Here is an 11,840-nt window from a genome sequence, read left to right as displayed (position 1 = left end):
CCAATCTCCTTGGAACGCTTTCATTATGTCTCCTGTTACAGTTAAACCCACCTCTCGGCCACTTGCAATTGAAACTTCACACCAGTCCAACACACATTGCGCTGATTCGAGAGCACCATAGGTGGGGTCGTTTTGGACCTATCGTAATATAACTGCCTGCCATCTCCGGTCTGCCCCGTCCATCTTCACCATCCGGGCGGCCGACGCGAGTACTTCGTTGCGATGTATTTCCTCTCTTAATCTCCTTTTTAAACACACCAAATACCATCTTTGCACTCATTTCAGGTTACCTCCGGATTGCCATTTATCCAAGCATCCTCTACTTCATCTGCATACCAATCACTTTCCGGCTGGACTTCCCTGGAATTTACCTTATTCTGCAGTGTTTATCTATTAAGTCCGCTACGACCAGGCGGGACGCACTCTTCTTTCAACGGAACGAGAACCAGGAGTCTTGAGTCCTCATTGCGGGCGCCTCCATACTGGCGCAGGAGCTTGGGCGACGCCACACCTCTGGCTGGATGAACTCTGGTAACCACCTCCCGCTGTACTTTTTCTGCTGCACTTCCGGCCCGACTCTTCAGCATGCTGCGGATTGGCCGAGTTGTACCGGCGAACGGCGCGAGGACATGATCGGTTCTTCCCTGTGAGCACACCCGCGGACCTGGCCGTGCGCCTCTGTGTGCGGTCGTCTCGAGAGATCGTAGCGCTTTAGTCGGGATCTGCTGGGGTTAACTCCAAAGGGAGTCTGGTCGAGAATTTAGGATGCATCCTCTTTCGTTGGTCGCAGGTGTCTTAACAAGTCGTAAAGTGGTAACGGAAAACCTGGGATTCAAAGATCATACCCGCCCACACACTGGTACAGTAAGTTAACATCCCTCGATTTTTTTATCTAGAGACCCGGACTCCCAGCAGTGACCATTGTACGATGTAAGCTCCAGGCTCCGCGTAGACGAGTGCACAAAAACCATCTCTGGGTGCGACGGTTGAAATCCATTATCGTGAGTTCAGATCTTTGTATGCTTCAGTCCGAAGAGAAGCCAAACTCCTGATTTGTCTTTTGGTCACGAGGAAAGTGTCTGAAGAAATCCAAACTCCGTTGCTCATTTGGTGTCGAAAGTGAAAATGCCTGAAGACTGAACGCTGAACCAGCCGTTGGGTGTTCCAAGGATTGCGACGGAATGTCGTGTCTTGTATTCCAAGAAATCTATAGCTTTGAGCTTGATGTATCTGATTCATTGACGTTCAGAATTATTATTCTATCAATAAAAAAAAAATAAAAATAACCAACGTTGCTGACAGTATAACACAATTGTAGGGAAGAGCAGAGCGAGCGGCAAACTACATGTTAGAGATTTCGTGGATAATAGAGAGATTATTTTATGAGTTGAGGTAGTTGGGAACGAGTGAAATGCAGATAACATATTTATGTTAACGGCATTTATGAATTAACTGAATTGTTATAAAGTCACGACTGATAAGAAATTCTATTAAAGTGTTGTACATGACTGTCAGAAATGTGTCAAACCCCAAACAACAACAAACAAGAAAAAGAGATATGGCCAACATCAGCAGGATGTACTATTCGAAGATTCACTTGTTTGCCATAGAGAGCGTTTAGTACAGTGGTATCATGTTGTTCTATAAAATGTTTAATATTCGAGTAACTAAATTATCTGATATAGGTAGAATTTATCTGATTGTCTCTAGACAACAGTTCATTTTAATCGGGCAGGTAATGTTTCATATTATTTTTGCGGGGATTTTTGAAATTGGTGTGATTATCATTTAACTGTTGCGTTTTTTCATCCTTGTTTTTTTTTTGGCTGTATTGAGCGAGAGCATGGATCATTACCAAAAGATGTTCAATGAGCCTAGAGATCATACCTTGGATTATGCAAAGACGAATCATGCGCGTTCCTGTAACTAGCCTTGTGGATTCCAAACAATGCCTGGTTTCGAGTTGCAGATCTGCAAGGAACTATCATTGTTCGAACCAAATAGAGACTAAACCAGGAATGATTCTTCAGGTCACTACTTCAGTCTTTCGAGGACCTAATAAGCACAAACATCAGATAGTGTGATCTTTTCAGGATCTTGTATATATACCATGAGAAGTCAAAACCAACTGAATATGGAGTCTAAGGCGACAGAGAGTGTCGCTGTCATGGGTGCGTGGATTGGTGGTGGTATTCCTGGTGCCGCGCGACAGATGGTCGACAGCTGGACAATCCAGGATCGATGAGGCGACCTGGGCCGGATGGCCTGTCTCTAGAATATATATTATAATAAACAGTAGGAGTAATTGCGTGTAACTATTGTTTGTCAGGAATGAATTAAAATGTTTGGGAATTTTTGCGAGTTCATTATACGAGTGTAATAGAGCGAACAGTAAAGAGATAATGCCTACGGCAGATGCAAATATTTGCAATATTATCTTCTAACTGGACTTACGATCTCAGACATTTTTCTTTTGTTAGCGGTGTCTTCGTAAGACGTGTCTTGGCGCGCGGTGGTAGACATTCTCATAGCCCCTGCCCGTCGCCTGAGGCATGGAATCTGGCATCTAAATGATATCTATGCTGCGAAGTGCAGAGGAATGTAACTTGAAGTGCAGGATTGTTTGTTGTTGTACGAGGCTCATCAGCTAGAGGGAAGCTCCTCAAGCACCCGTCTTATGGAGCAGCGTGATTATGCTGAGCAAATCCGTTCGCGTCCTCGTTGTCTTTCACCCAGAGACGATCCAGGGGTTAGCGAGAGCGAGTGAGACAGACTAAGAGAAGCGTGCGCAATAAAGTGTAGAGCGAAAGAGGCAATGCAAAGCAATCTGAGTGTCTGGACCAACCTGCAGTGGGAACACTTGAAATCCAAGCAATCGTACAGGGCTAGACACCATGGTACCTTTAAATGACTAGAACCTGTATTGAGGCAACGCACGAGAAATAACTACAGCAGTCCGTGAAAATTGATCCTTGCGGAGGTATCAGATAGATATATGCAGGCATTACCTATGTGTTACGACGAAGATATCGATTAAAGACAACAAAATTTTTTTTGGTTGGTAGGACATGATGTGTATGTATTGTTTCTGGTTTTTTGGTATGTTGAAAGTTTTGTGCCGGTTTCTTTTGGGTTCGATTGTTTAGCATTAGTTGTTGTGATACCTGGGATTGTGTTCGCCCAGGTGATCATTGACTGAGTTTGTTGCATGTTTTACATAGTTTAAAGGAGATAATGAAGAGGCTTCCAACTAGATGTGGAGGTTCACATTGCCTGAATCATGGGAGATATCCAGAAGATACATCTGAAGACCGTGGAAATAACGCAAGCCGTTGTTGAGCACAAAGATTTGCAATGGGGCATGCTGCCTTGACAAACTCAAGGGTAAAATCAAAACGGTCCAAAAGAAAATGCGCCCCTGAGCCAGTGAATTGAGGAGGCTCAGTGGACTAAGCAAGCATATCTCAAAACACAGAGGACACACTGAGGACACAGAGGACAAGCCCCTTTAAGAAGTCGCAAGAGTAATCTCCAGTAGAACAAACCAACATGCTCCGTAGAGCTTCAATGTCTCCAACCATCTAAAAGCAGGACCGCTCCATGGACTTTGCTTTGAGATCCAAGCGAGGTGACACTTTTTAAGAATAACAACTGCTCAACCACAGCTGAACTCAAAAAAACAAGGGACCACCCAAGCTGCTGTCGATGCAGATCAGGGAGTGCACCAGCGAGCAGTCCACAGAAACTCCCTTCTAGTCACACGACGGCTGCGCACACATTGTCACAACCCAGCTCATCATCGGAGCGCTGCGTGTGCATCGCTGACACATGGTGACGACACTGGTGTCCAGTCATTGAGTCCCCAATCAGATGCAGACTAGTAACCACTTGGTGGAGGCAAGAAGACAACCTTCACACCGCCCCATCCAAGGTCCAATCGAGGAACCGATCACCAGGGAGGAGGTGAAGCTGCAGTTGAACACCAATGCACAATCCACCTATGAGTGGGACATAATCCCTGACTTGTGGTGGTTCGACCTTATCACAAAACATGAAAGTCATTACTCCTATATGTCTCCTGAATTATGACAAATGCAGACATAAGCACCACGTCACTGCGGAAAGCTCCGGAACAGATTTCTGCTCATGTCTGCATGAAAACCTCAGCGGCCCTCACATCAAAAGATGCAAGGCAGTGTAACAAGGAATTGTCAGACGACCGCACGCAAAACGATCTCGCGGTGGCATGCCCCAGATGATTTTCTATGACTGGCTCTCACTGAGAACACGATTGAAGGCTCCTGATCACCAAAAACAAAAGTGCGCAACAGATTCTCGTCATGTCCTCAAGGCCGTCACGCGCTCGATCAAAAAAACACAAACGCGCAACCAACACACACCGTACTAACTGATGTGACACAGGGTTCTCCAGAGCTGGTTCGCCCACATTTACACAATAATGAAAAAAAACTTCAATTCCGACAAAAAAAATAGACTGACATCATAGGTCCTCAGTTAACACTGTCCTTGCAGCTATAGAGGTGATGGTTCAGTTCCCTTTTGCGTGAGGATACAAGTACTCACGTTGGCGGGTTCTCCGAGAACTCGGTTCCTCCCACATTGTAAAAAAATAAACAATTAGAATTATGAATTTGTGTATTTCTGATGAGTAAGTAATGTATATAGTTAAGGCTATAGAGATATAATAGTAACACATTTACTCCACTACATCTCCAGAGGCAAATATATACTTTACTCCATTACATTAGTTTGGCCCAACGTGGAGGTCTGACCCCAACTAAAAGCGTCACAAAGGGGTCCACAGCCCTTGATTAAGGTGTTTGTGCTAGTTACATCCCGGAAAGTCCGAAAACTGGAGCACTTCAGGGTCCTTCCTCGCTTAACACCTATATTAACCCAACTACTTCATGTCAACATGCTCGTGAAAAGAGGTCTAGTAAGCAATACTGGCAGCATTTTCAGTAACAAACATCCCACATTATTAATCTTATCTTTGACCTCTTTCTCTCAGATACTACGTGTGCGTGACACTGCTGATCTACTTCCTGCCCCTTTGCATTATGGGATGTGCATACACTACCGTGGGCGTCACCCTCTGGGCGAGTGAGATCCCCGGGGACTCCTCTGACCACTACAAAGAACAGCTCATTGCTAAACGCAAGGTGACGCAAGCTCACACACGCACACACACACACACACACACACACACACACCAGTGTGACTAAACTCTACCATTTAATTTAATGGTTTTTTAATCCCCGCATCAAAACAAAAACATTTGGAAAGATTATTTTAAAGCCACCCCCGTCTCCTCTGCGTTTTGCTCTGCGGCAGGTGGTGAAGATGATGATCGTGGTTGTGTGTACGTTCGCTGTCTGCTGGCTGCCCTATCACGTCTACTTCTTGCTGCACCAGTTCTTTCCCGATCTGTTCGAGCAGCGCTACATCCAACAGGTCTACCTGGCGATCATGTGGCTGGCCATGAGCTCCACCATGTACAACCCAATCATCTACTACTGCCTCAACAGCAGGTGGGAACTTTGAACGTATCCCTATTAAAATGGCTATCTGTGTGTCTGTGTGGATGTCATGTGCGAGGTAATCTGTGTCTATAATCCCGTCTGTTTAATCCATCCTGTTATAAAATATTTGTCATCCACTCGTCAGGTTCAGAGCAGGTTTCCAGCAGGTGTTTTGCTGCTGCGCTCCCACAGTCGCCAAGGAGGAGTTAGAGCTCAAATCACCGCGCTACCTGCAGACACAGGTGTGTGTAATCCCGGGTTCAGACTATAAAGTATTCAGATTAGGCAATTATGTAATGGATAATACCCGATGAGGCGTCCATTAGGGCATTATCCCACTTATAACATGGTCACTTGACAAAGAAGTTTTGCAGTCAAAATCTAAAGTTTTTTTGAGCCATAACTCCGTTTCCCTGGTAACTAGTAATAAAATCAATCAATCTGATCGTATACGGCTTCCAGCTCCAAAATGTTTTACCTCCATTTTATACTATTTCAATTGTCTTTAACCTGATTTATATCTGCTAGATAGCTAACTAGCCGTCTGCAGTCTGGACAAACTCAGCAGTGAACAGAACAAGAAGAAAGAGGAATTTTTTATTTCTTTCCTGTGGCAGCAAACACAATACACAGTAACAATTATACCGCAACATTACTGTCCCTTTACACACTGGGAAAGACTCACGTCCTGCAACAAACCGGCACAGGTTACCCACAAGCCCACCTTCCTTAAAGGGGGAAGACTCGGCTGGTAACAGAATGAATAAAGTGATGTTCATGGAGCTGTAACGTTTACAGAGTCTGGAAGATGATACTTTTTTTTAGCTTTTCTTAAACCAAAACAATGAAGCAAAAGTTGAAGGAACAGATTAAACATTAGACTTCATGTGTTGTAACATAAGCTACAAATATTAGCTTGTGACCGCTGTAAATAATGGGGCAGAACATATAAGAGTCAAATAGGATATATTTTGTGAAGCAACAAAAGATACTATAAGAGGACACAGTTTTAAGGCAATCCTGAGGATCTTTTACAATGTTTTAAACAAAATTAAAACAGTACTGAGGTTGCAGGCATCTGTCTGTACTGTCTGTTTGAGTATTATTTGGACAATTTTGATTTTGAAGATATGAAACCGTAAAGAAGCAAGCATCTAAATATTCATTGACAGGAGCTGAAGAACATACAAATCTAATATTTTTAAGGTTCACATTTAAAGAAAACATAACAAATTAGAAAATAAGGTGGTATTAAATTCATTATTCTCTCTATTTATGAATCTATCTACTTTTCAGGTGAGCATATATCGAGCCAGTCGGATGGAGACCGTTGTGTCCACTGCAGTTCATCCTGCAGCGGCGGAGCACAAGAGGGCCCAGCTGCCGTCCTGCGTCCCTCACGCCCAGCCTTGTGTGGAGGTCACATCCAACGGCTCAGGCTCGGAGACGTTAACAAAGAGCCCCAATAGTCCTTCGCAGTAGAGTAAACACCATCAGGTGGCGTGGGAACAAAGTGTCGATGGGCGACGAGCAGTCAGCAGTCGGCTCGCTCTCACTGTACCGAAGAGGAAGTCGTGCTCAGACGCTCAGTTGTTCCGGTCGAGTGCATTATATAGCCTGTGATATGTTGTTCTAGCCAGACAAGTGCATTAATACCTAAAGGATGTCTACATTGTCTGTGGGAGACCAGTGGTGGAAAGTAACAACTTAAGTACATTTACACAAGCACTGTACTTGAAGGTACTTCAAGTACAAGTATTTCCATTTTATGCCACTTTGTGCTTTTACTTCTACATTTTGGAAGGGAAATATTCTACTTTTTACTTCACTACATTTATTTGACAGCTATCATACACACCTGTTAGAAAAACCAGTGTCTTGTAGTTTGAATCATTTAGTCAAAAGTAAAAATGATCAATCACTAACTCTGCTTTGGTGGAAATAAATCCTTAATTCACTGACGTAGATGATAAAAACAGCAGTTTCAGTCAGAGCAGACCGGCTGTGGAAACAAACCACAGAGAGGCTGTGGTACAACACAGGCAAAGGGAGTGTAGTTGTTTGCTGCTATATTAATGTTTGTATATTTTGCAGATAATACTTACACACTTTTACTTAAATTTAACTTTTAACTTTTAATGCAGAACTTTTACTTGTTTTTTTTACATTGTTGTATTAGTAATTTTACTTAAACAAATTCTTATTTTGTGCTGATTCTGGCAACCCCTGTGGACAAAAGCGGTATTGATTCTACCGCCTCATTTCATTGATTTCAAGGGGCATCCGACCCAGTGGCAGGCATTAAGAATAACTATAGAAATATCTGATCTTCTCACTGTTGCTGTTTTTATAGGTCATACAGAGGCATCAGTGTTAAATTGACACTGTTTCATAACCGGTTAAAAACTCCTTGTTGTACATTTAAGCAAAGCTTTTCAGTACTTCTTCCACCACTGGTAAAAACATACAGTCGTGTCTGAACTGTTTGGAACCTCAGAGGCCTGACAGACGAAGTAGAAACGCTGCAGTCCACCTCACGCTGGTCCGTTTCATCATTCAGCGTGTGTGGGCTCCAACACTCGACCTCCAGCATTCCCGGGCTGGTTTTGGAAAGCGTGACCCTCGGCCTCCCCTGGCAACAGTGTCACGCCGAGTGGAGTTTGTGACGCTGTTGTTTGTGTGGAAACAGGCAGACAGATTCAGTGTGTGTGTGTGTGTGTGTGGGGGGGGAACTAGCACCTGTTGGACAGGATTAGCCCCTTGTTTTGACAATGTGTAGAGCATGGTTCAGTCTGCAGCAGGCAGGTCACAGGGCAGCTATATATAGAGGATGGGACTGGGGAATGGAGACACATATAGAGGGATTGATAGAGGAAAGAGCTCTACAAGCTGGGGACTGGGGGAAGTGGGAAGACTGGGCTATGTCGCTGGTGAGGAATGATGCTATTTGAGCCTCGCAGACAACAGCTGCACTAATTCAGTCAAACAACAGTTTACTGGGCCGGTTTACCTGTTTAACAGCTTGTCATGTGAGTGCATTCAGAATGTGTGAGGACCAAACATTATCACATGGTACACCAACATTTAGACGGACATAGTACGTTAAATGCAGAAGGCCAGGATGTCCTGCAGGATGCTTTTTCTGGCTGTTCTGACCCACAATCCTCGGCGGAAGATACAAATGACATTTGTGCATTCAAGTGTAAAAATATAGTGAAAGATTGCGTGCGATGAACTGCAACTGATGTATGAGCAAGAGGGTCAAAGACAGTTGAGCAAACCTTGGTCAACTTCCTGCTTTCCTGTATTTAGATATGCTATATGCTAGGCTAATCTTCCCTTTTTTAGGAAGGGTCAGTTGTGGATATATTACACGCAGCAGTACGTACTTTGTAATTGCAACTGCAGTAAATACTAAAAGTAAAATGTACGTACGTGAATTGAAACGCAGCTTCAGTCTTTTAACTTCCTGTCCACACAGGAAGTGCAGATGTTTTGTGTTGTGTACGTCGACATCTGCTTTGATCTGATCTCTGATCAGTTTTATAATCTAACGTCCAGCTGAAGGAGCGACGGAGCTGCAAGAACATGAGAGACAGTTCTCCTGCACAGCTCTGGGATCAGCTGCTCATCTTACTGTTATAATAATAGTTGTGGTAATTTATAACAATATCATAACACAAGTTGTCTGATTCAACATTTAAAACATGTTAACATCTGGTTAGCTACACTAAATAGTCTGGTTCTCTGTGACTTTGGCTTATTATTGTGTAAAAAGCAGATTATTCCAAATTATATTATCAATAAAAAATATATAATGTCACATATTTCTGTGAAAAGTTTGATTTTGTGTCGATAAATCGGATTCCAGACGACCCCCTCGCCTCACCCTTCCTGTTCCAAGTGTGTAGGGGGAAACACAGAAGGCCCAATCTGCCAGTGTAGAAACATGGTGGTTCAACATGGCAGTCTTCGTAGAAGAGGAGATAAAAGATAAAATCGTCTTATTCTAAGGTAACGAAAACACAACAATTTTTATTTTCAGGTGATTATACACTAAAGAAAACATATATATGAAAATTATATTCATTTCTGTCAATAGATCCTCCTCAATGTTACACACTGGTCCTTTAAAACATCAGATATCTTGAAAATGTTCTCCGTAGAAACATCAAGCAGCATCAGGAGACTATTGACTATTATAGCCATTAAGTTAAAGATCCCCTCCTGTTTGTATTAAGACATACATACAAATAATCCACCTGGAACAATAATGTGTCTGATAAAAAGTCATCTACTCCTTCTAGATAATTAAACATCCCAGAATCTCTATAAATATTGAGGGATTAAACTAAAAGAAATAAATTTTATTCATCAGAGATTAATTTAATGTCACAGACATGTAAATTAAATATGCTGCCAGGATAACTGAGATAAATAAACTATACAGAAAATCTAAACTCCAACTTAACACAAGGTGGTGCCAGCAGAGAGGAGAGTCCAGACCACCAGGCTGGAGCAGGTCTTATGTAACCTCCAGCTCCAACCACCCGTGGTACAACACAACACACAACCCTGACACGGTATCCATCCACACAGTTATGTGTGTGTGTGTGTGTGTATTTTTACTGAGTGATGTGTGATGAAGAGATTTCCGCTCCCATCATGCAACCATGTACCACACAGCCATGCAACAAGTAAATCACCCTGATGCGATGGCAGCCACAATGGTACAAAAAGAAAATAAAGACCCGTACTTTAAAGCCCATTAAAAAATAAAAATGTCATTTTAACCCTTTAAGATCACATCCTCTGTTACATTGTTCCTCTAGGCTCAGCAGCCTCCCAGGACAGTTTGATAACAGCGGTACCGAGGTGATTTATGGAGTTTCCAGATGAACTTGTTGCTAAAAGAAGCTAACTATCGCCAACAGCTGTGGGCTAGTTAGCTTGTGCAGCTGATGTTGGCTATAATGACAGGTCCCTCTCTAACTGCCTGTTTTTACAGAAAATACATAAATATGCAGAAACAAACAGCTCTCTGATTTCTGTTTCACCTGGACTTTAATGATCGTATTAGGCAGGCATAGCAAGAATATTTAAAGGGAAAACACATTTATTTATCACTGGTGGGGGTAGTTCTGGGGACAGACATGTTATCTAAACTATTACAACTACTGTTGTACTAAGGCACTACAAGAGGAAATATTTTGTTTTTTTTACATTATCTTTAATATAATATCTGCAATGTGTTTGAGAAGCGCTGAAAAACGTCTACAGTCAGTGTTTAGTTTGTCCGTTCAGGGCCTCCATAGAAAGCGACTCGCAGCATCTGTTCAGTGTTTCTATCACCTCGTTTCATTTATTTCAAAGGGAATCTGACCTGCTGGCAGGCATTAAAATAACCATTTAAAAACGAAAAGTACCTGAATAGTGATGGTGATGTCTGAGACTGTTTCCAGTTTCCTTTTATACAACACATTGATCCATCATGTAGCCAATAAACCACAATATGTAAAAAACTATATAAGAAATATTTTGTTACTTAGTGGATACAAAAACTGCATGAGAAATATCAATGACAGTTAATAGAAAATAAAACATTACAGTCTTTTCCCAATATTATTCAGAAAATACTTATTTTAACCCATCAGTGAGTTAAAATGTGTTTTCTTTATATAGTGTATTTAAATCACTTCCATCGCTTCACATTTACAAACCTAATTTCAAGGTCTATCTGCGTTTGAACTGAACACATGAACTCAATTTCCAACTGAAGAAATCCTGTTATTTAAAAACAAATATAATCCACATCAGGAAACCGGAAACCGCCTCTCGAATGAAGCAGCGTGCTGCACAAGACGCTAGTCTGCACTGTGCTGTGAGTTATTTGGGATTATTCATTAGTTTTTATTTTTCATTTTGTTTTAAATTTTAGTTTTCAGCTCAGTGTAGTTTCAATTTGTTTCCAGAGCGGATTGCTCGTTTCAGTTTAGTTTTTATTGTTGAAAAATGTTTAGTTTTTATTCATTTCAGTGTTTTATATCCTTAATATGTTGGGTATTTATAAGAATGGGTATTAAGATACAAACACATTAACTCACAGTCTCAATAAACTAAATGCCTCCTCTGGCTTGTTGTGTTGATAAATTTAACAAAATGACTAAAACTAAAGACATTTCCTGTATATTTTGTTTTATAAGTACACAATATTACGGAAGCCCAAAAGGGCCATGCATTCATGCATTTTATTTCCTCCGTTTTCCTGTGATAACGAGTTAATTTTCTTGAGATCTC

General features: G+C 42.0%; 1 protein-coding gene across 1 annotated transcript in view; it reads left to right on the top strand.

Moving 5' to 3' along the window:
• Positions 1-7,553, top strand: part of tacr1b (tachykinin receptor 1b) — a 13,727-nt gene extending 6,174 nt beyond the window's left edge. The window contains exons 4-7 of the mRNA XM_035668010.1: positions 5,033-5,183; positions 5,356-5,552; positions 5,689-5,785; positions 6,840-7,553. Coding sequence (XP_035523903.1) covers positions 5,033-5,183; positions 5,356-5,552; positions 5,689-5,785; positions 6,840-7,025 — 631 coding nt within the window. The 3' untranslated portion in view covers positions 7,026-7,553. The remainder of the gene's footprint in view (positions 1-5,032; positions 5,184-5,355; positions 5,553-5,688; positions 5,786-6,839) is intronic.
• Positions 7,554-11,840: the final 4,287 nt, after the last annotated feature.

The sequence above is a fragment of the Morone saxatilis genome, unplaced genomic scaffold (assembly GCF_004916995.1).
Source record: "Morone saxatilis isolate NCDOM2014 unplaced genomic scaffold, NCSU_SB_2.0 Contig21, whole genome shotgun sequence".
Lineage (NCBI taxonomy): Eukaryota > Metazoa > Chordata > Actinopteri > Moronidae > Morone > Morone saxatilis.
The sequence above is the reverse complement of the archived record's forward strand: the minus strand, read 5'-3'. Positions and strand labels throughout refer to the sequence as shown.